The sequence below is a fragment of the Gallus gallus genome, chromosome 2 (genome assembly GCF_016699485.2).
Source record: "Gallus gallus isolate bGalGal1 chromosome 2, bGalGal1.mat.broiler.GRCg7b, whole genome shotgun sequence".
Classification (NCBI taxonomy): Eukaryota; Metazoa; Chordata; class Aves; order Galliformes; family Phasianidae; genus Gallus; species Gallus gallus.
In genome coordinates, this window is record NC_052533.1 from 112,521,750 (window position 1) to 112,549,191 (window position 27,442).

At 38.2% G+C, this 27,442-nt stretch overlaps 1 protein-coding gene across 2 annotated transcripts in view; it reads left to right on the forward strand.

Annotated features, from left to right (window-relative positions):
- Positions 1-27,442, forward strand: part of RAB2A (RAB2A, member RAS oncogene family) — a 42,699-nt gene that overhangs the window by 521 nt on the left and 14,736 nt on the right. For both annotated transcript variants that reach the window (XM_040676473.2, NM_205228.2), the window contains 4 exons: positions 9,754-9,825; positions 13,392-13,459; positions 23,852-23,934; positions 25,314-25,406. In XM_040676473.2, the coding sequence (XP_040532407.1) occupies positions 9,754-9,825; positions 13,392-13,459; positions 23,852-23,934; positions 25,314-25,406 (316 nt within the window). The remainder of the gene's footprint in view (positions 1-9,753; positions 9,826-13,391; positions 13,460-23,851; positions 23,935-25,313; positions 25,407-27,442) is intronic.

The following is a 27,442-nucleotide window of genomic DNA, read 5'->3' on the forward strand; positions in this document are numbered from 1 at the left end:
CCGCCGCCGTCTCCGGCGCGCTCGCGGCGCTGCCCGCGGCATCCGGCGGGCCGGGGAGCGGCTGTCACCGCGGGGCCCGCGCATTGACGCTGCCCCCGCCTGCGGGCGGGCCTCGGGGGCTGCCGTTCCGTGCCGTGCCGTGCCTTCCGTGCGGGCCGCGGCGGTGCCGGCCCCGGTTGCGGGTGCTGAACGGCCCGTTAAGGTGTCACAGCGTTCTGTCGGAGGGAAACGGAAAACCTCATCTATTTTTCGATTGACGCGATTTTTATTTTTTTGACTGCTGATGCTGTGCGTTGCGTCGGTCTCATCCCCTCTGTCATCCTTCGTAGAAACTTGCGGTGTGCTGCTTGTCACCGCCACGTAGCAAATAACCCTGCTTACTATTGCTTTGGGCATAACCACACGCTGATAGAAACTGCTGTCTGAAGCCTCTTACCCAATGTATTCTGCGTGCCCTTGGCACAGGGTGGATGTAGGTGGCATGTTTCCATTCCAGCTGTTGTCAGGGGGAGGTAACTAACGTAGTTACTTATTGTGCCTGTGCATCGTACGTCTTCCTCGTTGTCTTCCTCATACCTGAGCAAATGCCTCCTTTAGTACCTTCAATGACGCAGATGTCATCTTACATATTCTTGCAGGGATACTTCCATAATTGTACTTCGTGAGCCAAACTGTGGTTAGAGTGTAATTGAACGTGGCAGTTGCATTACACGTGAGGTTATTAAATATACTGGCTGCAATTACTGTGTTTTTGGGTTTTTTTTTCCCCAATTCTTTTAAACCTATGCTTGAACACTGCAAGCATTTTTTTAGGCTGCTGCAGTAGAAGCTGTACTACAAATGTCTGTTAAGAGAGATATCATGGTTTTATCTACCATTTTGGAAACGTTAGGTTTGAGATAAGTGAAAATCCAGATTTTTTTTCTTGAGTGTTTAAGTGAGTGACAGTTCATTAACCCAAAGGACAGGAGAATACCTGGGCAGCTTCAGAGGAAGAAGGAAGTTTGTCTGCCCAGGAGAATGCAAAATAGTAATTCAGAGTTCAGGGTGATGGTGCTTCAGAACAGGTCGTCAATTCTGCTGCATTTCTAAAGCTGTGATCCCTGAAGTGGTAGGGAGGACAGCAAACAATTGCTTTGGTATATTGATTGTATGCTGATTAAATTTTTAGAATGAACTTTCCATAATGCAATGGTCTATGCTGCAGTTCAGTTGTTTGAAATGAGAAATGCAGAATTGATGTGTGTAGCTCCTGTCGCTGTTTCAGCTTCTTGAAAGCCAAATATGGATATAGTAAGATAGAGAAGGGAGATATGGGAAATAAGGGAAAACATGTCACAGATTTATCTTTTGTTTGTTTTGTTATTGGGTTTGTGGTTTTTTGTTGGTTTTTTTTTTTTCAGTTTCCTTGGCTTTTATTCAGAGTTGCTACAGGAAGCTAATTAAAACCAATGCAAGGATCGTTCTTGAAGTAAACGAAATACGCCAGTAGCAGAAAGTTGGATTTGCTTTCATTCAGATCTCCTATGAGTCTTTTAGTATTCTAACAGAGCTAGTACTGAAGAGACAATTCATGTTGTGCGCAGTTGTTTGTTGCCAAAAAACAATGTGATGGTATAGATGTTATTACTGTTACTCAGCCAAAGACAGTTGAACTGGTAGCTGTTTATGGAAATTAACAATGGGTGGGGGCTATCTCGATCTGTTCCAGTGGTGTTTTGTCACAGCATTACCACCAGTGGCCTTGCATGCCATGTAATTTTCACAGCAGTACAGAAATTTATCTCTGAGACTTGAGAGTCTTTGGAAGTGGATCAACTGCTTGGTGACTCAGCAATTGGTTGTAAACAAACTGTAGGAGAAAAGTAAGACAGCAGCAACCAAGGACAGATGTTAACATTTAGCTCATATTCTTTTTCAGCACTACAAAGCAAAGTGGGTTATGCAAGCTGAAAACAAAGCAACGAAAAACCTGCAGTTATACAAGACACCTGCATGTGTCTTCTCCAAATTGTGTTTCCTGGTGCTTTCATCTACTTAAACACAAGAATTCAGTATGATCTCAGCCTCTTAAAATGACAGCTGTAGGAATTCACTATGCAACACTGCCTTTTGCTCAGAGATCTTGTCACTTTGCTTGCTTTGTTATGCATAGAATCATAGAATGGCCTGGGTTGAAAAGGACCACAGTGATCATCTGGTTTCAACCCCCTGCTGTGTGCAGGGTTGCCAACCACCAGACCAGGCTGCCCAGAGCCACATCCAGCCTGGCCTTGAGTGCCTCCAGGGATGGGGCATCCACAGCCTCCTTGGGCAACCTGTTCCAGTGTGTCACCACCGTCTGAGCAAAAAACTTCCTCCTAATATCTAATCTAAATTTCCCGTCTCAGTTTTCATCGACGTTCAGTGGCTTATTGTCCTGCTGGTACTTCAAGCACTGTAGCTTTATGAACACGGGGTTGATTCTATTGTGATTGTTACATTATTTATCTTAAATTATTATTATTTTTTTTTTAGTTGGAGTAGATGAGATTTGGGGTTGTTGTTGTGGGAGAAACCTGAAATACCATGGCTGTTCCTCAGGTCTTCAGGCATCATTTTTGTGAATCTGCATGGCTTTTACACTGTATCAGTGGGTCAGCAGCTGTAGAATTTCAGTGTTAGTATCTTCAAGAGAAAAATGCAAGTCTTATGGACTACTGACTGCTGTTTGAGTTATCAGGAGAAGTCTTTTGGTCTGGATGTTTCCTAAACACAGGAGCTTGCAGATGTGCTTAGGAGCATATGTGGAGTATTGTGCCTGGGGCTTACTCTCGGGACCTTTGTATTGTGACTTATGGGGTATTTTTCGGTTTGATTGCCAGCGGGAGGTGGTGTGTTCCTCTGCTCTTTCCAACTCATCTGTTTTTGGCCATCAGTTGAAGTTTAGGTGGACTTTGATCTTAGTCAGGGTGATCACTCTTAGCACACAAATGTTGCCAATTTTTGCAGTTATTTACTGAAAGTCTTCTTGTTCTCAGAAGTTTTTCTGTATGACAGTGAAATCTCCTTTACGGGTTAAATGTCTTCATTACCAGTAGCGTATTACCACATGGGAAGAAAATGATGCATAAGATTTCTGTAAATAGTAGGGCTGGGTTTCCCCCCTTCCACTAAATAGGATTTTCGGGTATTAAAGTATGCTTAGTTGTTTCCATTAGAGACTGTTACAAAACTTTAGTATGTCTGAAATACCAGTTTTGCAATGGTCGGATTTCTTGCCACCAACATAATTTGTCAGTTGTATTCCATCTAAATGTCTGTGTATGATCATCATTACTGCATCTTCCACGTGCAGGTCTGTCTTCCTCTTTTCTTTGATGTGTTAATTCAGCAATCCTGAGAGTTTCTTGTGTAATGAACTACTTGCCTTCCAAATTCAGTAAATAATTGCTACCTATAGACCAAAGGTATCTCAGTTGTTCTTACTAGGCAAATATGAGAGAAAGTAGGATTGCTTTATGATCTCACTTTCCTTACCTGAACGGCTTACTTTACTCGAGAATGTCAGCTGTTTCACTTGTCCAAGAGATTCTCAGATGTTGAAATGAAGTGATTGAATTGCCTTTATTTTCTCATCTCTTTGTGCAATGCTTCCAGTGTCTAGGATAGCCATTGCTTGATGGCAGTATGCAAGGCAAAAGCTTCTCACCCTTAATTTCTACAACTGTGTTACAATAGTTTTTAACTAAACAGGTTTTCATCTCTCTAGAGCTGATGTTAACAATTCATGATAGTTTGAGAACTTCTTCACACTGAAAATCAGGAAACCGGACCTACGCTACTTACTTACTTCTTGCATTGAGATGCTTTTGATGACACTGATCCTGAAAGTGTAGATATTAGGTGTTGTGTAAGTACATCTTAGATTCTTAGAAGTGGTTAACTAGAAATAGCAAACTGTAAGCACACTTGTACAAATGGTCTGTTGCTGTTTGCCCTCATGCTAATTTTAATGTTCAGTTAGTAAAAAGGTCTGATTCAAGTTTTGTTTTATTGAATGACTGACAATTTTCTAAGTCTGTTGGGATCATCTAGAATACAAACAGATTTTCTACAACCTTGTGTAGTTCTGTTAGAGATAATTTCTGTTTTTAAAACCTCTAGAGTTAGCAGTTGAGTTGTGCCATGCAACAAGGAATGTGATAAAGCCTTTTTGTTTGTTGATCCGTACTGTATTTTAATATAGAAACGAAAAGTTGCATTATTGCCTTCAGATGCATCACTGTAAATTATGTACAGTGATGTTGGTTTTGTTAACCATTTTTTAAAATGGTTAAAAACCCATTTTTACAGTACTGCTTTTCATAAGTATATGTAGCTTGAAAGCTCAAAATCATGAAGGATTTTGAAGGTTATCTTTCTTACTTCCTTGTCCCTGGCATATTTGTAAATAGCTTTGTAAATAGCAGTTTGAAACTGTGTAGTCTCTCCTTCCTATTGATTTTATTTAAAAGAAAAAAAAATCAGTTAATGACAGAGTTGTCTGACAGGCAACTGTCTGATAAGAGTTTAAGGATAATCTTTGCTTTAAATTAATGTGTTATTATGCTTAGCCCTGTGGAAGGGTCACATGCAACTCTACTTTGCTGAGCTGGAAAAATATGCTGTATTTGGAAAGGAAGAACGAATGAGCTGCAGCCTGTGATGAGACAAAGGTTCATGAAACATCTGGAAGCAATCTAGAATAGTGCAGACTACTGTAAAGATCCAGAAGTAGCTCATAAGCCAGATTAGAAGTCTGTATCTTGTGACATCTTTACTATTTAATTATCTGGTTTAAATCTGATTTAAAGTCTGTTATTTGAGACTGGTCTGAGGCAGGCTTTAGCCTATTTAAAGATTTATTTTTGTTTGTTTCCTTAATAGAAGTAGGGAGAAGCAGAATGTTTCATCTCAGTGTTGTGGCTTTGGTTATTTGGGCATCCAACTGCCATAGTTGATCACAGGTAAAAGGAGGAGGTCTGGCTATTTGTAATCTTGTGGGGATCTTTGCACTCTAGTATGAGCTGATTTGGCTCACAAATGCAGTAGAAAAGTCCCTACATTTTGAGTTAACTACTTCCTGGGTGGGTGAACCAGCTGAATTGGCCCAGGAATTGCCTGCCAAGGTCTGGAGTGCTTTCGAGAGTGGAAAATGGATGTAGGAGAATTGGTGAGAGTGACATATCACAGGGGTAGGTTTTTGCCTCTGTGGGTGGTGAGCTGATTGGTCACCCCGTCTTGTGAAGCAACAAGAAAAAATGCTCTGAGATGCCTGAGCTTAATCCTGTGCTTATCTGCTCCCAAAATGAGAGGTCCTGATTTCCTCTTGTCCTAACTACAAATTTCTGCTTCTGAGCTATCAGCGTCAGTACTTGTCCCATCCTTCGGAAAGACAGTTCAGTTCACAGAAGTGATTTTAAGAAACAAAACCAAGCAAATAACAGGTGTGATCAGAAAAGTGTAAGAGCCATTCTGAGTAAAGAGGCCGAATTGTGTGGGAAGGAGTGAGTCTACACGTCAGAGGTGGTTAGCGGTTTAACTACAGAGTTTTGCCTTCAGAATTCAGTATCGATACCCCAGCTGAGATGACTGCTGCAGCAGTTGGTTTTTTTGTTGTTGGGTTGGTTGTTTTTTTTTTTTGGCTTTTGTCACCTTTCTGGGGCTATAGCAGAGCTGATGTGAACAAGTTAGGAAGTGAGCTTAGGTTTCCCCCACCCACACACTTTTTTTTTTTTGCATTGTTGGTTCTGAGACAGGTTCGCTTTCTAAGACGCTCAGACATCAGTGGAGAGAACAGGACTGCAGCACTTCGATGGGTTTAAATTGTTGCGGATCCCTATCTTCTGGCTGTAATTTGAGAGTAGGCGAGTTTAGTCTAGTGGTAATAAAAGCCTGGAAGTTCCTTTATGAAGATAGCAGTGCACCTCTGACTTTGCAGTTGACAGTTGATCAAGCATAAAAATATATATTTCTTTTCCTTTTTCTGTGTTGTTTTTTTTTTTTTATGGAGACTGGGGAGCTGGAAGGGAAGAAGGAACCAAGTCTACTTTCTTGTCAAAAGCAATTGAACTGGTTTATCTGTATCATCACGAGTGCTGAGCTGCTTTCTAAATTGCTACAAGCAGGACCTGCTGCTTGGGAGATCAACTCTTTACTATTTATTTTGTATCCCTTGTCTCATGCAGGCTCTAAAATCTTGGGTGACTATAGTTTTTTGCTGGGTCAGTTTCTTGATTTAGCTCACTGTGTAATCTTGTGAGTGAGAAGGGAGAGGTTAGCTTTGCTGCTCTGGCTTACTGAGCAGTGAAATGAATGCTGGTGCTGGAGTCGGGAGGTGTTGAAGCATCTCTGGACCAATGGGGACCGTAGCAAAGGTGAGGTAATACTTTGCCTGGGGAATTTGACTGCACAGCAGCACCGAGATAAAGAGGAAGCTGTTATGGAAGGCAGAGAAATTTGGAGACTCCTCAGGCTGGTGGTTTGGAATACAAAGAAGGAAGAGTAAAGTAGTTCTGTGGTGCAGGTTCTACATCAAGTTCTATCACTGAGTACTAAGAAATGAAGTGATTCTGCAACAGGGTATTGCAAAGCAGCATACTGCTCCCTTCTGAGCACATAATCTATTGCTTGAATTTGTTCCTAAGCAAAAGTTTTTGTTTGCTGTTTGTTGGTGAGATGCATCCAAGATCTGCTCATATCTCGTTTTAAGATGTTAAGGGTTTTTTCTCCTCTGGGGATGGTTTGTCTGAAATAATTGTTGCAGTAAAACAGAGAATGAGTTAATAAATAACTGAATCTGTCCCTTCTGTGTTGTGCAACTGACTAGCAGGAGACATGCTCCTAGGGAGTCTGCCTCATTTCAGGAAGAAGACTTACAGTGCTAAGAGTATGATTATCTTACAAATAGCCACTTTGCTCAAGAATTAACCAGCGGAGTTAGCATAAAACATTTGTATGTCACTTAATTATCTGCCATGCAACTGTGAGATGGTCTTTGCAGCACTGATATATCTCACATGATGGTAAACTGTTCAGGAGTTACTATGACTCCTGTTTCTGATAAAGGTTCTTCTCTGTGTCTGTGATAGCACAGTCTGCTCATGCTCTAGAAGTGTGTGGGTCACAAGCTGATGTAGTGAAAAATGTCTTGTTACAAATTTGCAATTAAAACTATAAAGTGCAATCAAAATGTTGCTATTAAATGTAGGCATTACAATATTTATAAGCATTATCTAAAGGTGAGTTATAGTGTGAATTTAAGAGGAGCTGCAGATTTGTTTGCAACTTCTTGTGAAACTCTTTCAGTGCAACACTTACAGACTTCCATAGGCTTTTGTTGGAGGGTGTGGAAGTAGCAGGAATGGCATTGAATAAAAACTGGTTAATTTCTTCTGTTTCTGTGGAGTGAACCTATCAGTCTTGTCCTGAAGGCCTTGCTTTAAGAACATACAGGTGCAGGCATCTTGGTCATTTTGTGCTAACACAGGCCATGCGTGTGTCAAAGGGCTGTGCTTGTCCGTCATCTGGACTGTGCTGACCATAGTGTTTGTATGTTCATCTGAACCAACAAGCTGCTCATCAGCCTTCCAAGAAGAAAGATCAGGTTGCTGCATGAGAACTGGTGCTGGGACACTGAATCAAGTGTCATTTTGTTGATTGAATTTTAAAATATTTTTCTAATAATGGTAAGATTTTTGCAGGTAATAGCTGATGGTAGTTGTGAGGTTCTGGTTTATTCAGTGATACTTGAAATTACTTTTTCAAGTTAACAGCAAAAGCTTTTCCGTGTTCTATTTCTGGATTGATTTATAGGTTGTTTTTCTAAGCGAGATGGTGATTATGTTCTATGGTGGGGCAGCTGTATTTCAGTAGTGGTGATATAAAAGTTATCTCTGTATGTAAACACTGCTCTGGGAGTACTATGATGGCTGTTATTTTAGGACTCCTTAGAGATCTGTTTTCTCTGTCTACAGCTCCAGTATTCTGCCTGTCCTTCAACCTATTTCTTATGTCCAGCACTCGCCCATTCCTCTTCCTCTTCTGTCATGTCCACTAACTTTGTTGGAGGCTGAATGCGACACAACCTCTAACTGCTTCCCAGTTCTGGCAGCTTGCTATCATAAGCCAGAGAGCTACAGGAAAAAAAAGAAAAAAGCAAACAACAATCTTTTAAGGCCAATGCTGTAAACTTTGCCTTGGGCTGTAGTTCCACGCTACTCTAAGCTGTTGATCTGCTGGCTGCTGCATTTCTCTTTCCTCATTTGAACTAATTCTCATGCTTGTCTGACCTTGCATTAAGCCATTTCTGTTTGCTTTGTCACTTTTCGTGTCAGGTTAGCACGCTAACCCAGCAGAAAACTGAAATGGCTTAGTCCAGTGAGTTCTGAAGTGGTGTGGAGAAGAGAGCATGAACATGCTGTAGGGAAGAGTAGGGACAGCAGCATCAGGGACTGGCTTAGCCGGCTGGAATTGCTGCCTCAATTGTTATTTACCTCCGAGTGATGAAATGCAAGTCTTCTATTTCTGAGAGCTTTAATTGAAACTGGTCTTAGCTTTTAAGACTAAGCTGACAGATGGGTGGTGATTCTGATGGAGTAGGCTTTGGTTTCTTGTGAAACTATACTAAAAAACTCTGGGAATGTTGAAGTTAGCAGTAGGAAGATAAATGTCACTATATGCAAACCTCTGGTATACATGTCTCGTGTCTTAAAGTATGGTTCTTCTTTTACTTGTCCCTCCTTTTTTTTTCTGCTTTTCTTTTTGTCAGTTGCTCCTGATCAGCTGTTGCTGACCTCTGATATGTGGCTAAACTACTCTTACCTCCCTGTACAATTTAAACAAAGTCCAGCAGGAGAATGGATGCTATAGTATTCTTTTTTGATAGTGCAAAGTCTAAGTGTATAGAAATCAAGTGTATGATTTCCAAGTTGTATAAGGCTAAAAATATGAAATATGACTGGGCAGAACTGAAAGAATAACACCTTCCAAGTAAAGGAACAAGAATAAACTGCCTGTGAATAGTCAGTGTTTACAAATGCAGGTAGTTTGAGTATTCTTATCAACTATATCTGCTTTTATCTACTTTCATGTACAGAAGAAATCACCCATTTGCTGCCCAACGTCTACATAGTGTGAAGTAGTTACCCATGTTGGTGTGAGATCAGGATAACTGTGTTATGCTGTTGGGTTGTAATGTGAACTCATTTGTTGCCAATTCTGCATAGACTACTTCTTGGCCTGTTGGGAACTAGCGAGCTGTAGCATGTAATGGTCATAAGCAGCCCACAAATACCTGTTGTTACCTCAGCTGATAAATTAGGAGATGTGGCAGTGAGATGTTACTGAGGATCACGTTAGCTTGAGAGAAAGCTGAAACTACTGGAAGAGAAGTAGACATAGAACTGTAGTGAGGAGCAGCAGGCCCTGTAGTTAGAGTAGTGAGAGGATATGCAATAGTGCTTTGAAAGTCTGTTAGGAAACCTTTTTTTCTCAGTTTTAAAGGCAGAACTACTACTTCAAAATAATTAAATAACTACTTTAATACTTATGAAACTTTAAAAACTGTCACGAGAGAGTTGTGTTTCTATGAGTGTTTGAAACTCAGTATTTCAGGTTCTAGTGATGAATTTTTAAACGGTATGCACCGTTCGCCACAGTTGCTTTATATTGACTCTTGACAGATTATTTCAAAATTCACTTAAAACTTTTTTCTCTTCTTTTTTTTTTTAGGTGTTGGGAAATCATGTTTATTGTTACAGTTCACAGATAAGCGTTTTCAACCAGTCCACGATCTCACTATTGGTACGTCTCTTTGCTTCCCTCACAATACTGATGTGCTGTTTTGAAACATATTTAAGATTGGGTTGTTTGATTGGCTTTTTTTTAAGGGTTTTAAGCGACTAGGGTATCTCAGCACGTGTTTATGAGTTTGTGCTAAGCTCATGTTGGATTTTTTTCTTACTGATGCAGCAGCAAATCTTTAGCTGATGAGTATTCATTAGCTAATAAAGCCAAATGGAGACCTGTTTCTTATTTGAAAGATAATACAGAATCTGAAACAGCAACAACAGAATTCATAACTGTCTCAATTGTCTTTTGCTAAAAAGCTGAAAACTGAATGTGGACAGAATTGGTCAAGCCTGAAATGCACTGAAGGTGATGCAAGTGGCAGGCTTTTCACTAGGGAGCAGAGTGTTAGCCTCTAGCTACAGAACTTTGAAGACAAGTAGTAGATAAAACCAAGTTAACCTTAAAGATGAATAAGCAAGTTTGGCAAGAATAACTTACAGATGGCAAAGACTGATGTGTGAATGATGTGTGTCCCTTCCACTGTTTGGAAGAGACAGGTGTTTTTTCATAACTTCTCAGTTGATTGAGGACTGTTTGTATTAGGTAGGATTTGATATTCGTACTGTGGGAAGTGAATAGATGTTGTCAGAATGCATTGTCTCTGTGTCTCTAACCACAGTAAACGATACCAACTTCTATTTATATTTCCACATAAAATAAGAAAAATAGTGTGGGAATAATTTTTTCTGTGGACAAACTCAGTCTTCAGATCAGTTTCACTGTTAAGCATAACAAATGCTACCCTCTAGTAAGTTCGCAGAACCTTTTGAACTTGTTCATGTTATTTCAAAGAACCTGTTAAGCTTTCCTTCTAATCATGCTGAGCATTGTACAGAATGTATCCCTAGTCTCTATTTTTAGTTTGTGTCCTGGAAAAGGTAGACTTCCTGTGTTGAGAGGTACTAAAATAGACACTTGAAACTTAAATATTTTTCATGTAAGAGAATGTATGCTCTGGCTTAGTTATGGCCATCTGATACAGTTGAAACTTGTAGAGCAACATCAATTGTCAAATACTTCTGACATCTTGGCAGCAGGTAGGCTAGCTGAATAAAAAGCTTGAGCTTCTTCGTGGATGTGTAATTTATTGTCATCTTTTCTTCTTTAGTCCTGCCAAATATATGACACCCATAAAAACATATGCCTTTGGCAGTCTGTGGCACATTCCTGCTTCTCAGCAACTTGATAGGCTGTGGGAAACAGCTTCACTTCAGCAGGATGGCTGTGGTGCGAGTTCAGTGCCTGCCATACAGCTGACATCTAAGAGCAGGTACAGAAGCTGGTGTCATGAGGAAGTGAGCCTAGATAGCAGCATAGTGAGTGATGTGGGAGTGGAGCATGGGAAGCTTCTTGGAAAAGAAGAAAGGGGTATAGACTGGAAGTTTCCTTCAGCGTTACTGATAGAGCATGTGTCTGTTTTGGCTAGAATACTTCTCACTTACCCCAACAGATTTAGGAGGACAGAGATAGAGAGCATGAGTTTGAACTGATATGAATGCCTGTGCAGGGTGAGATAGGATGGGTTGGTATTATCTAATGTGCTTCTAGCTGATGATATTTAAACTCAAGAGAACCTGTAGATTTTGAAAGGCCTATGTAATTCAAGCAGTTTCTTATCAGTATAGTACTATTGTCAATATAGTACAACAATTTTACCAAGTGGGAGTTTCTATTTCTACCGTGGGCAACTCAGAAGAGAATAGAAATTGAAATTTGACATGGGGAAGAAAGTTGCTTCAAGCATGTAAAATTCCACCTATAATTGTAGTATAGCTAGTCTAGCATATTATTTCTTAAATTCAGAAATAAACTTCAGTGAACATCAGAAGAAAAAAAGAGACAGAAAAATATCTGCTTCTGTATAGCCTGTCTTTTAGCTGCGTGCTGAGTTGTGCATAATTGTAATAGATACTCAAACTTTAGAACTTAAAATGCAACAACTACCCCTATAGTTTTCATTTGAAAACGAAAGTATCTGCTATTGGAATAACTGAAGCAAAGAGAAGCTGCATGATGCAGCTAACAGACAAACAAAACTAGACTATGATTTTTGTAGATGGAGTAGGTGGCAAAAACTACTGTAAAGTTTTGTTAGCCCTGCCCGTTGTGCTCAGGATTTACCTTCAACTGCAAACCTGAAAAGCTTCTGTTCCCTCTTTAAGAGAACATAGTTTCAAAGTGGGTTGTTTCAAATTCAGGTTTTTCTCTTAGCAAATACTTTGATGAAACAGGATAAATACTTCTGACTTTTCTGTGAGGTCGAGTGTAGAACTAAGCATTAAGGAAGGTTGCTGAGTTTAAATCAGCTGCTCAGTATCTGCATTTTTGAGATCAAGTAATAAATGGTGACACTTGAGTTAGCCTTAAGCACCTTCCTCTGGCTTGGCACTCAACATCAGAGCATTACCTTACACTTGCTCCCTCATTAGCACGCCTTCCCATTCTTTTTATTTTGCATGTAATTACTGCAAGTTATTCAGATGATAGAGCACAGCATTCTTTGGCCGATGGGTTCTGTTTGACTCCAGTATCCTGTGAGAGGGAGGGTGGTTTCCTTCCTGCCTCTCCCTTCCCAATAGTCATTACTTCTGCAGAAAGTAACCATGCCCCAAAACGTTCACTGCAAGCTTTTGAAGAGGTGTTTGGAGTCCTTCAAGATGAGGATTGAAGACATGAGTCTAGACAATTTTAAATGAAACATACACTCTTAAATCTCATATTTTTTTTAATGAAATAGTAGATGTGTGAATCGTAGTTTAATGGAAACTTTGTAGTCTTATAGTTATGTCCACTAACTCTAGGTATTTTTCATGTTTTAAATCCTGTAGTAATAGCTTCAAATTTATGCTTCATTTACTCTTAATGATCTCAGAATTTCTTTAAAAGGCTGATAGAAAATGCTGCATTTCTCCACTAAAGAAATTCATTTGTTGATTGAATTTTTTTTTCCCTCTGTTACTTTCTTCTGCTACTTAGCAGATTTGATCTTTAACTGGATTGGATTTTGGAAGCATTTTTTCATAAAGGCAGATGAATTCTAATTAATACAGCAACAGAATTTATCTTGTTGAAGGTGACATTCTTTTGACTGTTCTGACTATTCTGTTGATAATGAATTGTACATTTAATTTCTTCTAAACTGTCTGCAGTTGTAAAACATTGGCAGAGCATTAAAAATGACCATGACTCCATTCAGTTTTCTGCTTGGACCCAAGCACATGTTTTTTCTGCTCTGAGAAAGAGCTGTTAAATCATTTTGAAAACTTGGTAGGAAATATCTCCTTAGCACTTAGTCTAATCAGTGTATTTATAAAGCAATTGGAAAGTTACAATTTTCTTCCCTCTGGAAAACATTCAAGCTCTTTAAAGCAGCTCAAGAATTAACCAAAGCAGGAGGAGAAATAGACTATCAACTACTGTGAATGTAGGAACAAAAGTTAGCTCAATATTGTATTTCTAGGAAACGTTCTTCTTTCTGATGTCTTCTAATAATGTAACCTTCTGTAAAATCTATCCAGGTGTAGAATTTGGGGCTCGAATGATCACTATTGATGGAAAACAGATAAAGCTTCAGATATGGGATACGGTAAGTAATAAAACAAATCATTTAAACACATCTCCTCTAGCTTTTGTCATTCTGTTTAAGCTCCACATGTTCTATGCCATGTTAGCCTAAGTCTTGCAGCTTTCTGTGACTTCTCTGAACATTAAAATTTGCTAAAAAAAAAATAATTTTTTTTTGATGTGATGTGCTCTTAAAACTTTGCAAATTGCTGCTGTTTACACCATAATATGACATTCACAGGCAATGCTTTCTCAGATTTATGAGACACTTCACTTTTCTTTTCTGTTTTCCAAAACTTGCTGTATTATCCAGAACTTAGATTCCTCTCAGTAGTCTCTCTCTCTCTATGCTCATACAAAGTTTGGCTCATGTAACTTTCATAGAATCATAGAATACCCTGAGTTGAAAAAGGACCACAGCGATCATCTAGTTTCAGCCCCCCTGCTATGTGCAGGGTCACCAACCACTAGACCAGACTGCCCAGAACCACATCCAAACTTTCTGTTGGCATGTGTCTACAAGTTTTGTTCAAGAGCTCTCTAGAGTAGATTTTTGCATTTGCGATGTAGGATATAAAAGATACTGCTCACTGTTTTCACAGAAAATGTCAGGAACTCCAGTTCACTGTGGTCATTATCGTAATACTTGGACAGTTGAGAAGGGATTGGTAAAAGCTTAAGGTTTCAAAAAGCCTACCAAAATAAACCCAAAGACCTTGATTTCCAGGGGGATTTCAGATTAAAACATGTATTAGCAAAGTCACATATATTCTTGTTTGTTGCTGTAGCACAGAGCAGTGTTCTCAGTGTTCTTGTCATGATTCAACATCTCTAAGACACCCATACCAATAGCTTTGTCTTTCTTGTGTGCTTAACTGTTTGATAAGTCACAGTTTTATTTCCTTTTCCAAAAGCATTATAAGATACCTTTAGGAACCAACAGGTGTAGATTTGTATTTGTGCTTTTTCTGGCATAGCAAATTAATGAAGGGAGATGCATTCATATACGTGTGTACATTTAAAAATGTAAACAAAAGCAGTACTTTAGCGAACTTCATAGCTAAAATCTAATGTGCCTTATTTATTTTATAAGATCATCACTTAAATTCATGTCTAAAACCTGTGCCTCCTTACATAATCTCTGTGGTATAAATGAATTATGTTCAGATTGTGCATCAGGCTTTTTCTACGTCTGGACATTTTTACAGCTACAACTGCAGATTTGTGAACTACCAAAGTAGCTGAGACTTCATAAGTTCAACAGGCAGCCAAAGGGCAGCAGAAACAGAAGTTTCAGGAGCAAACTTTTAGTATGTAACATAACCGTGAAGGCAAATTGATCCTGGTTTCCTAAAATTGGGACAGATTGTCTGCAGACAAAATTATGTTTTTTACCATCTATGTAGTCACTGCATTTCATTATCTTTCAGACTGATTTTATTAATGTGCTATTACCTGTTTCCTGGATATGAGTGAGCTTTACCTATTTTTTTAGTAGATTGTTTTACTTCATGCCTCAGATTGAGTAGCTCTTCTGTTTGGCTGCTTATGTTCACACCACGTGTCCAATAGTCACAAATTCAACGGAGTTGCTCTTGACTATAAATTATAAGCTGTTTTTTGGCAGGGATTTTATTTGGCTACATTCTTAACTGATAACATACATATATTAAAAATACTCATTGAAAGCTTTTATATTCTTTGAATAGATTGGATGATAGTAGTTAATAATTTATAAATTGTAAGCAGTGAATGACTTAGTATGTTGCCTGGAGTGAAAACGTGAACTGTGTGCACTTTTTTAAATGCAGGATAAATCTATTGTAATCAAGTCTCATAAGTATATCTACATTCCAATGGCTCAGTTTTGGGCTTGGCTGCAAAGGTGTTAAAGAAATAGTAAGATAAGAAATACAGTGAGGCACATTTCAAACATATGAATGCCAAGATACACAAATATGTCCATAATGACCGAAGTTACTGTGTCTCTATTGTTTGTTTGGGCTGAACATTTCCTGGATTTCTTTTTCTGTTAGCAAAAGCTGCTAATTGTTGCTGGTGCTATCTTGATATTTATTAAGCTGTAACAATTTCTATTTGACAAAAGAAAGTTCATTTTACACATATGGCTGAGAAAACTTGATACATTGAGTCACAGCACCACCGCTTCTCTGATTTAGTGCTATTCTTACATGCCTACTTTTAATCTATTACTGAGCAAGAAGCATCTTGAGCAGAGGCATGAGAAATGGAAAACTAGATAAAAAGTTTTTTCCCCTAGTTAAAAGTAAATAAGGACTTCGGCTTTCTTAAGCAAATTTTTCTTGCCTGATATTTTAATGCTGTGGTGATCAGTTTGTTGTCTTCAGCAGATCAGTGCAGCTCCAAGGAAAGGTGTATTCCTTAGTTCCTTAGTAAAGGACAGTGTGTGGAAGCTGCAGCATACCTCACTGCAGGAGTAGATGAACTCAGGGGCAGCTGAGGGTGAACAGCATTGTATGTCAGTGAGATCCATTTGTGTGGTTTCTGTTGGACTTTTTTTTTTTTTGGTACCATAACTCGAGTATATTTTACTTCAATAGCATCTTAGTTTGATTCAGGAGTAGGCCGCAGAAACAGGGTCTGCTTACTGCACTCTGGATTTTGTGTGGGAGTACACAAACTGGATTCCTTTTGGATGAGGCTGCGCTGGAAGATATGCTCAAGGAATGCATGTGTGCCCATTAGCAATTGTAGCCCGGTATTTGTTCCTGTGAGCTGATGTCTGGTAAAACTAGTCTGAAGTGAAATGAAAAGAGAATATTGAGAGGGGAAAAAAAAACTTGCATAAAAGATGCTTGGTCTGAGCACTGTGTACTTGAGCTCAGCATTGCAGTCTCAGGACTACTTCTGCATTGGCACCAGCATTGGCACCAGCAACCAGTGCATCTCCTCATCATCTCCCTGTAGTGGAGGGTCCTTCTGGATAGGTTCTCCCTGCTGCCTAGCTCCACAAGCTTGCTGCTGTGTGTGCTGTGGCATGTCAAGGTGTTTAGGTCTGGAAGTCCTTGGAAGTCCTTGGATTTCACTTCTGCTTCATGATGCTTTTAGGTCAGTCAAGGGAGATGCAGGTATTAATTATTATCAATTGATTATCAAATTGTTCTTTCATCTGTCTCTAGATTATTTCATTTCCTCTGATCTTTATTGTATGAAAGATTTTCATTAGTTGGAAAGATTGAGAAGTAGTTTTGTCAAAAATGGTTTTTTTTGGTTTTTTTTTTTGGAAGAGTGTGATAGTTGAGCTAGCATCACTTACCGGCATCCCCTTCCTGTATGGGGGCCTAGAAGTGGAAGTGGCCTGTAGAAGCTGGTAAGGATCAGCCACCATGTTTGTTCTGGGAGCTGTTTAGCTTCACAGGGTTAAATAAACGTGTAGATGAGGGTTGCTTGTCTTGTGGCAGTACAACACTGGGAATATAAAAATCATTTCTCCTCAGAAAAAAACATCATTGTTGCAGAATGCTGCTGGGCTTGTTACCAGGCCGAGTCAATATCCTTTTTGTTATTGAGGGGAGTTGTTCTGTATTGTAGTTGTTACTTACATCATTGTTGATGAGCAAAAATAAGCAGCACTTGAAAGTGGGAATTAAAGTTCTCTCAGATGCTACTTAGACTTAGACTACTACTGAGTCTAAGTAATACTATTTTTGTTTTACAGATTTAATTGACGTGAATGAGAATTTTTTTGTTTGAAGAAAATTGTTAATATTTCTCCAGTCATGGAAATCAATGATCAATAATATTATGTTTTGCTATTGTGTTTACATGATTCTTGTTAGAAAATAAGCATGGTTTTTCTAGTTTTCTCCTTGAGTTTTTGTAGATGTGGGGTGTGGCAGTTTTAGACAGTGCTTTATTCTTTGTAAGCCCATATTTAAAAACAAAACAAACAATAACCAAAAAAGACCTCTGTCTTTCAGATTTGTTAGACAAATTTGAAATTCTTTTCTTATAAACTGTTTTCAAATGCTTGCATTGTTTGCATATAGGTGATCTAACTGAATTAACAATGCTTTTGTTGATTTGGTGGGTTTGTTTGCTTTTGGTAACAGAGCTTGCACCAAAAGGTGTGTTTGTGCACGATGAAAAGTATAGTTGAAGGCGTGTTTTTTTTTTTTTTCCAGTAAAACTGTAATATGACATATGTCTGCATTGAGATATTTGGATTCTACCAATCCTCCTTGGAAAGTCAGTTATTCTTAATGTATTTATGAATACCTTGAATCTAGCAGACCAAACCAAGTCCCCTTATATGTTAAATGAATATTCATTTCATCTTAGTGATACTGTAGACTGCTAGGGTTGAGCACGAGCCCATAGCCTCCAACCTCACTGTCTTATTAATGGCTTATTTCATTACATTTTGTTCTCACTTTGGTAGTTAGAGCTTGGAGGGATTTTGTCCATTTAGAAGTTATTCCTCTTGCTGTTTGTGTAATTAAGGCCATCATCTGACCCTCAGTGCCTGTTGTTAAGTTACTGTTCACATTAGTGATAGTACTTCAGGAAACCACGGTAACTTGATCTGTTGTCTGGCTTAGTATTCATAAACCTTAGTCTGTAATGTGCTTAAATCTATTTGTTTATTGATATACTATATTTGTATTTTATATTCACACTCTATTTCTTGTCAGTTCCTCATCGCATTTCACAATAACAGAGAAAGGTATTGCTTAGGATAAGGCCTGAGATAGGAGAGCTAGTCTTCCTTCTGTCTGCAGTGAAACTGGAGTTCAAGTGACCCCAGTTACTTAAAGGTTTCAAATATATTTATGAACCAAAATAATTCATGAGGGTACTTCTAATAGTGGAGAGCTGAAGCTTTCTGTTTCTGTTAGTGTGTTGGGAATTGCTTTGGATGTCTAAATTGCATGCAATCAACATCAGAAAATAAAGGCATGTGTACAGTTCCACCCTTGGGTATTCTTACTCCTCGTGAAATTTCAGTTCTTATTAGGATGCTGACAGTTATTTTTGAAGCAGTTTGTAACTTGACTGAATGATCCACATAAGTCTGGCATTTTAAAAAGTTTAAATGAATTCATATTCACCTGTGTCTTTTAGCTCCATCTCTTCTACAAGAGATGGATCTTAGTAAAGAACATTTTTGCTGGAAGGCACCAGTGTTGTTTTCTGATTTTTACACTGCCTTTATGCCTATTCGTTGTAATAGATGCTAGGAAATCACTTTAAATTTTTTTTTTATTCCAGACTAAGAGACATAATGGCAAGATATTATTGCATTTGTATCAGCAGGTTACTGTGTGACTAAAAGGCTGTACCCTTATTTATAGCTTTCAAAGCTGTGCTGAAGGATATGTATCGCTCTTCTCCCTTTCTGGAACGTTTCATTTGAGGCATCAACGTGCTGAAGTAGATCCCAACTGGCAGTTATCATAAGTAGTCTGACAGTGGCATGAACTGGTTAATTTTTTTTTTCAGTTTACACATAGCAGGCATTACTTTCGGAGCAACCTATTTATTTCCATGGAGATGACAATGAGTGCAAAGAATGCAATAACACTGTTTGATAGAGAAAATTTTCAGCTACAAAACACTGTTTTTCAACATAGGCACCGTAATTAGGTATGCATTTTCACCAGCAGTGAACAAGAGCCTGCATGCTGTGCTTATAAAAAATCTGCACCAACGGAGTTGACCTGCTGTTGCCACTGCTGAAATGCACCACCCACTGCAAGCATTGATGAGTGTCAATGGTGCAAGTTTTTCCACATGGAGGAATTCACTTCCACCCCTTTGCTTCATATGCACTTCCATGTCAGACACAATTTGATCACACTGCCCCTCTGCTTCCATCTGTCACGTGGCAGCAAAATGTAATGGAATATTGGCAGGAAGATTCAGTCTCTACTGCCGTACCACCACCACCATCTGTCTCTGACGTCGTGTGCCAATGTAATAATATAAGTGGCATTACTTCTGGAGCAGTCCTCATAGATTCAAAAATACACAATTCAGGATCTTTCAAAGTACCCTTTTTGATACCAGAGACTTGTCTATACGTTTCACAACCAAACCCTCCATAACTACTCTGCATCCTTGGAAATGCTGCTGACATTTCCTATAGGAAAAGTAATACATGAAGTCTTTTTTCTCATGTGCCACAGGTGTGTCAACTGTAACACAGTTAACAGCCTAGAAAACTTGAACACAGGGCCTGCATCTCTGTGTACCTAATGTGATGGGTAATGCTTTACATTCTGATTATACCATTACTGTGAAGTTGCACCTTGGTCTATACGGAGATTTATATTCAGCGAAGAGCGGGAATATATGTCCATGCAATTGAGCAGTTCATGCAGGGATTAAGGTTTTCAGTACTATTTTGAAGACTTGTAACTCAAACTATGTTTACTTAAGTCTCTCATTTCAGAAGGTTTATCTTCATTAACTGATATGGTGTGAACTCTAAAAGCTCATAATCCAGAAGACAGCCAAAGTAGGTGTTATTTAACAAAGAGTCCGTTGTTTATCAGAAGCTCACTTTTTCTCATTTTCAATGAGCTACAGCTCATGCCAGAACTAGTACCCTTTAACCTGAAAAGAACAGAGGCGTGTTCAGGCCTGCACAGTATGGCTGAGTGTTAGTTCCTGTAGGCTACCTTGTCAGGGCTAGCGTTTCTATGAGGGAAATACCTGCTGTTGTCTCTTATCTAAAACAGCTTCCACCTTCTCCCTTCCTTTTCAGTGTAATTCTGAAAGTGGATGTAACCTGACATTACCTCAAAGCAAAGGCTTGTATTGTCTCTACCAGATGTAATTAGGCCTTCATTTAGTGTCTACTGCCACTAACTACTAACTCCTCTGCCCCCTACTCCCTCATTCAATCTCTGGCATATGTTGCTGAAAAATTAAACAGCTGTGTCAGGCAGAGTGTTATCAACAGGTTGAGGGAAGTGCTCCTTCCCCTCTTGTCAGCAGGTAGGGAGGTCACACCTGAAGTGCTGTGTCCTGTTCTGGGCTCCCAGTACAGGAGACTTGGGTGTACTGGAGAGTCCAGCAAGATGATGAAGGGACTGGAGCACCATTCCTTGAAGAGATGCTGAGAGCTGGGACCCTTCAGGCTGAAGGAGCCATAAGGGAGGACTCTTACCAGGGTCTATAAATATCTGAAGGGGAGTGTACAGTGAAGATGGAGCCCAGTGGCAAGACAAGATGTCATGGGCACAAACTGGAACACAAGGGGTTCCCTTTCAACACCAGGGAACACTTCTTCGGGAAAGAAAAAGAAAATCTCAGTGAATGACTGTGCACTACCACACGTTCCCTAGAAAGGTTGTGGTCTCTGCTTTGTAGATCTTCAGAAGCCACCTGAACGTGGCCCTGGGCACCGGGGCTCGGGGTGTCTCTGCTTGAGCAGGGACTGGATAACGTGATCCAGTTACAGTGATCCAGAACAGAGATCCCTTCTGATTTCAGTTGTTCTGTGAGGAAACTGAAAATTTGGAAATTCCCTTCAATATAGAAGCGGAGAAGAGCGTTGCATTTTACGAGAGTATGGAAGAGATTGTGTGCATGCTGTTAATTCCACTTGACAAGATAGAGGGCTCTCCTCTCGTATCAAACCTGGTTTTGGTTTTATACTGAGCTTCCTTACTGCTTGTTCTATGTATTGCTTCTTGAGGCAAGTAGCTGAACTTTAATTGGTCCCTCTTTGCAAGTCAGATGAAGTATTAAAAGCATAAGAAATTTGTATTTTAAAATGTTGTTATAGTAATAATTATTATATTTTGGGGTGGTAGCCTGTGGTTCTGTATTGTGTCTTACCCTCCTCTTGAAATAAAGGGGTTGGAAGCAAAAGAGCAAGTTGTCAGATGAAAAATGCTTCAAGTAATAATGATAAAAATAAGTATACATGGATAATCTTTTACATGCCTAACCCATGTTATTTTGACCTTACAGTTCACTCATTTAGATTTCTGTTGTTGAAATAGACTTCAAATAAATGTTTCTTACTGTTTTATGTATAATAGATAAATCTCTACATGTAAAGATGCATTTTTATGTATTACATGTACATATATACCTTTATATAGTATATTTCATGGAGTTTCTCTATAGAAAGTCAATTTTCTTCTGTTTAGAATACAAAAGAGGCTTTGGTTTCTGTTGTCATGGTGTAAGTAAACACAAATTCATTATTGCTAAATGGAAAACCGTTATCTCTGGGGAAGATAGTAACATTTTCCACCCTCTTCTCAGTCTTTCCTTCAGGAAGCAATGATATTTAAGAGATATCATCACAGACAAGTAATAAACAGTTGTAAATGTTACAGTAATATCAGGATTTAAATACCAAGTGATTCTTGTAAGAACTCCAAATTGGTATGTTCTTGTAGAACTGGTAGAACCTCTGGCAATTGTGGTTGACTTGTTCGTCTTCCACAGCAAATTATTTAACATGACAGGGTTGAGTTGATGAGGGTGAAACAAGCAATCTTAAATGTGGTAGGCTCTGTCTCAGTAATGTACTTCTTTTTTTTTTTTTTTTTTTTTTTAAATACGTAGAATGTATTAGTAACAGTAACTTGTTTATTGTCTAGTCAGGAGGAAAAGGTTTTATGCATCTACTATGCACTTGAGCAAGTCACCACACCAAGAAAAAACTCAACTTTTTTGGGAGCTCCTGGGCAAGGATTCCAGTACTGAGCTAAACAGTTGTTTGTTTTTACTATTCCTTAATGTACTCTAGTAGGTTGCCTGTATTTTATTACCTTTGTCTGTATAAAGATGGGCTTGGATTGGACTCTTGTCCTAGTCTATATATGTTAGCATATTCCAATTGAGTTGAAACTGGTGAATGTATTTTCTGTCTTTTGTAACTCATTCCGGTGGGGTGACTAAGACAAAATGTTTTCTTAAACTGAAGTAACTGATTATTCTGGAAGATAAGGGTGTTTTTTGAAAACTGACCGCATAAAAATGTATTGTGCTCTAGATTCTGCTACTGTATGTTCTCATTGAGTAGCAGAGTGTAGCTCAAGCGCTCCTGAAATTCAGTCCGTATATTATGGAAGTACGGTGATTGTGAGAAGATTCTGTAGGTCTGGCTAAATATTTGATAAATATTTCATTCTCACTTTTCATAGTTTTAAATCAGAACAATTTCATGTAGTCATAAGGGTAACTATCTTACTGCATATGTCATTTTTCAGCATTAACATTAGTGTTTCTTAATCATGTTCTGTGCTATCTTTGAATTAAGCTAAAGTTTTTATTAATACTAAATATTAAAAATAAATCTTTTTTTCTAGTAACTATTAATTGCTAGATAGCACTTCTGAAAAACATAAGCATGGGAGCTCAAGGTTTGCAACTACGAATATTTATCTTTTAGGGCTTTGATTTTTAATACAGGAGGGAAAAGAGCTATACCTTTTCCTCTAGCTTTATCCATGTGAACTGTTCTACCTGTGTTCTAAAATTGTTTTTATAAATGCAGAAAAGGTTTTGGGTTGACTATTGTATGTTAGTGAGGGATATCTTGGTAAAGAAGACTCAAAACAGCTGTGAATTGTTGGAAGGTGATTAAAATGTAAGCTGATTAGCATGTTCTTCTAGGAGATGAGATTTTTACGGAATACTTTTCTGTAAGAACTATCTAATTTCTGCAGTATCCCACAAGTTTTTCACCAGTGGATATGGAGACGACTGTTGCATCCTGTGGCTGTTTGACACGTGTTATTTATCAAGTACAGGGGAAATTGATTAGCTGTGGAGCAGAATTGTGTAGAATTGAATTCAAAACCATTTTCTGTTTTTTCATAATAAAATGATTACTGAAAGAATTCCATCTGAAGACTGTTGAAAGCTGGCTGCAGTTTATGATATAACGGATAAAATCTGCATCCTTGGCCTTCCAACAACCTCTACACCAGCAGATGGTGGGCGTAAAGATGTCATTCATCATTTATTTACAATGGGCTTTATTTATTCTAGTGTCAACAGCTGCCCCAGGGAGTGGGTTATTGAATTCAAATGTGAAGCTCTGGGTTATTTGCTTCCTTTCAAATTTGTCTTCAGAGCTTAGTTGCTAGGAGTCCATTCTGTGCTCTAATAATGATTCATGTATTGTGAAGCCATTCAGTAAATTGGGTTGTCAGGGATTGCCAAAAAAGGTTTAGAGGTCTTGTTCCGTTTTTTTTTTCTTTTTTAACTGCACGGTGCTGTAGTTGGTGTCTCCTCCTTATGTGCCTTCTTTTGCCAGTGTTAGAGACTATGTCCCCAGTTGTTCCCTTTCTGATTTCCTCTCCATATACTTCCTTGCCCTCACAAAAGTAGTAAGTTTATGATTTTCAGCAACAAAACATAAATTTGTGACATGAAATAATTAAACTTTTGTCTTCTGCAGGCAGGGCAGGAGTCCTTCCGTTCCATTACAAGGTCATACTACAGAGGGGCAGCAGGGGCTTTACTAGTGTATGACATTACAAGGTGAGGATATGGAGGAAGTTATAACCGTACTAAAATTGTGTCTTTGTAGACTTGTACTGTGATATATAGCAATGTTAAAAATGTCTAATTCAGCATGGTTTTTTGTAGAAATATTTGCAATCTAATGTTTTATCATGTTTGTTAAGTAATCAAAATCAATATAAAACCCAGGTTCAGCATATATACTTCTAATTTTCTCAGTATACTGGTGAGAAAAAGTATGTATAAACTCTTGGGAAGAACGAATCAAAGTATTTGACCATGAACCTCTGAATTACCTTCATTGAGAAAGACGTTAAAATATTTCATGAATTCCTTTTTTGTGTTTTTATTACCGTGGATTATAATTTTTCTTTTACTATAGTAAACTTTTTACATAGCTGCCATTCTTGAAATAAATGAGTAAGAAGTAGCAAAATATCTGAGTCTGATTACATAGAAATACCAGGCAACTTCTACCAATGCTGTCTTTATCAAGTTGGGGAATATAGTTCTCAGGGTATGATTTCAGTAGCAGATGTTCAGAAGTGACTGAGGTGTTTCTGCAGTCTTGAATAGAGTGTCTGTAACTCTTGTCTGCGAAACCATGGTGTGATTTTTAACTAAAAAATTATTACGACTGGATTGTGAAAATATACAGGCTGCAAGGCACAGTTATGTTGTGTGATTCCTTTTTGTGGATCTTGGGTCTCGTTGCTGAATTAAGCAATGAGATTTCTTAGTTTCCCTTTTGTTCCCTGCTTATTTTTAAACGTCAGAAAGCAATCTGTTCTTTCCAGTTGACTTCCAACAAATCAGTCTTTGATTCGTAAGTAGGTGGCTTTATGCTTGTGAAATATTAAATGCACAATCACGTTATTAAATATTTAGTGTACATTTTCTATAAGATCTGTAACATTGTCATCTTGTACCGATCTTACTTTAAAATACTTCACTGCTAAATTCATTATTAAGTATATAAATTCAGAGAAACGAATGTCAACCTTTTCTTTTGCCAAAAGTAGGATAAATAATATTTTATAAATAAATGACTGCTTGTATTGTTGTTTGAATTCATTTGAGGATGTTACAGCCTTCTAAAACTGCAGTCAGCAGACTTTATCTGTGTATAACATTGCAGATTTTTGACTATAAGAATACTCTGTAGTAAATGTTTTCAGTTAATCTTTAGGCAGTGTTCATTAATGCTCCATATCTATTAAATTTTTGTTTGCATGTTTTCCTCTCACAAAGGCATTACCAGCTTTTATCCCTGAAGTGTATGTACTAATAAATGAGCTGGTTGCTCATGTAGAGAAGCTAACTAAGGGAGGAGAAAATGATTTGGATACATATATTTTTAAATACTGCCTTTAATTTTCCTTCTCTTCCATATTCAGGAGGGACACTTTCAATCACTTGACAACTTGGTTAGAAGATGCTCGTCAGCATTCCAATTCCAACATGGTTATAATGCTTATTGGAAATAAAAGGTAAAACTTAACCAATCATAACTTTGTAGATGGCGAAAATTTAAAACTTTCCTCATTACCTTTTTTTCTTTCCTAAATGATGATGACACCACATGTAAGCACCTAGATCTGTCCCTTATAAAGGGAATATGGCACTTTATTTGGGTGTTTTAAAATGGTTTGCTTTTCTAGTTAAGAATCACAGTAGAGGAAATGTCACTGAACAAAGTGAAATCCATGCTGTTGGATACGCTTGAAAAACATTTATCAAATACAAAAAATGCATGCCTCAACAATTACAAGGTGCTTCTGAACTTCAGGCTTGCTTCATATTCTGTACGTTCCAACTTGGAGTGGGGTCAGAAGCTTTTTAGACATGTCCTAGTGATTGACAGGATTTATAAGTTTGTTAGTAAATTTGGGAACGGGTATCTGCTTGTTTTTTCATCAGCTAGACTGTCCAGAGTTCCGAAATGGTTCCCTGTTGATGCTGAGACTTTGTTCTATGTTGAAAGTCTTCATAAAAAAATTTTACAGAATTCATTAGGTCTATCTGTAATTTTTCTGGTTCTTAATCTACTGAACTGTAGCATCGTGTCTAGATTTTTACTGAAAGTTAGTGGTTTTTTTTGAACATCAAAATATTATCTCAGAGTTTAATGACCCATTAGTTACAGGTCTTTACCTAATTGATTTGTCTCCTTGTCTCCATGCCTAAGTAGTTCTTGAAGGTAAAGATGCCAGCTGAAGTAACTGTGTCTGCTTGTCACTTAAATTTTAATGAACAGCTGGATCATTTCTTAGATGCTACTGAGAAATAGCTTTGTAGTAAATATGGTCTAGTTTTGCTAGTCTGGCCTGTTCACCTCTTGTTTTCTTCTTTTTCTTCTCCTTTCTATCCCCTTCTGTTTTCTTCTCTCTGTCCTTCTACCTTCCTCCCCCTCAAAACAAACAAACAAACAAAAAAACATGCTAAGCAGTAAGTAATTGTAAAAATGTGGGCGAGCTTCATATGTAATCTGAAGATGACCAGGAAGGTTCTTTTTATTAGAGGAATGTGATAATCAGTCTTCACAAATGGTTTATAAATGAAACTTTGATAAGCCCATGATGTCAGTGACCAGCAGGTTTTTTTGTGAGTAAAAAGGTGGCACTGAGAGAAAAAGCAAGTACTCTTTACTTGCATAAGATGCTATGAAAATAAATTTGAAGATACAGATAATGGTGCCACAGAAAGCAAACTGTCCTTAAGAAGCTTTTTAAAGGGGATTGTTTTCAAGTCTCAAAGGGAAGGATGGGAAGAATATTTCCTTCCTGCACTATACATGTTCTTACAGTAGTACATTCTAGTAGAGACATGCAAGAACATGTATACTAGCAAAATATTTTTAGAAGAACAAACTTTGTTTTTAAGAATCCCCAAAATGCATTTACAATACATTTGTTCTGCTGACTTACTACTAAATTTGAAGGGAGTTGAGAATTTAAGCTGAAATACAATAGCTGTTTTTTGAAAACATTACAAATACTGGTATTAAACATGACAAATGCTATACTTAATCTCCTTTCCAGAACAAAGCATAGCTATATTGATCTAGTAAGACCAAATGCTTCGAGTTATTGGAATGGGATGTATGCAGAGAGGAAGACAACTGTGGTTAGTAGAAGCAGTTAAAGCTCTTACATGGATATCTTTAGATACCGGTAATGAGTGCGTTATCACTGCAGTTTTCAATGCAATGGCACTATTTCAAATAAAAATAATGGTTTATTTCTATTTTAGCATGGAGATAGCACTGTAGTGAATTGGGTTTTAAATAAGATATTTTTGAGGGTAGCGTGGTAGTAGCAATGAAGACATCGTTCTTGTTCAAGAATATCATGTTGAACAGCTATCTCAGGCACATGAGAAATACCTTGTTTAGCTTATCTGAAGCCTGGAGCTGAGATACTGGGAACGCTTACAGACTGTGAGCATCAACTTTAATTTTTTGTTTTGAGAAAATGATTCTTCTATCCTTATCTTCAAATGCTCCGTGTTTAAATGATGTGTTGAA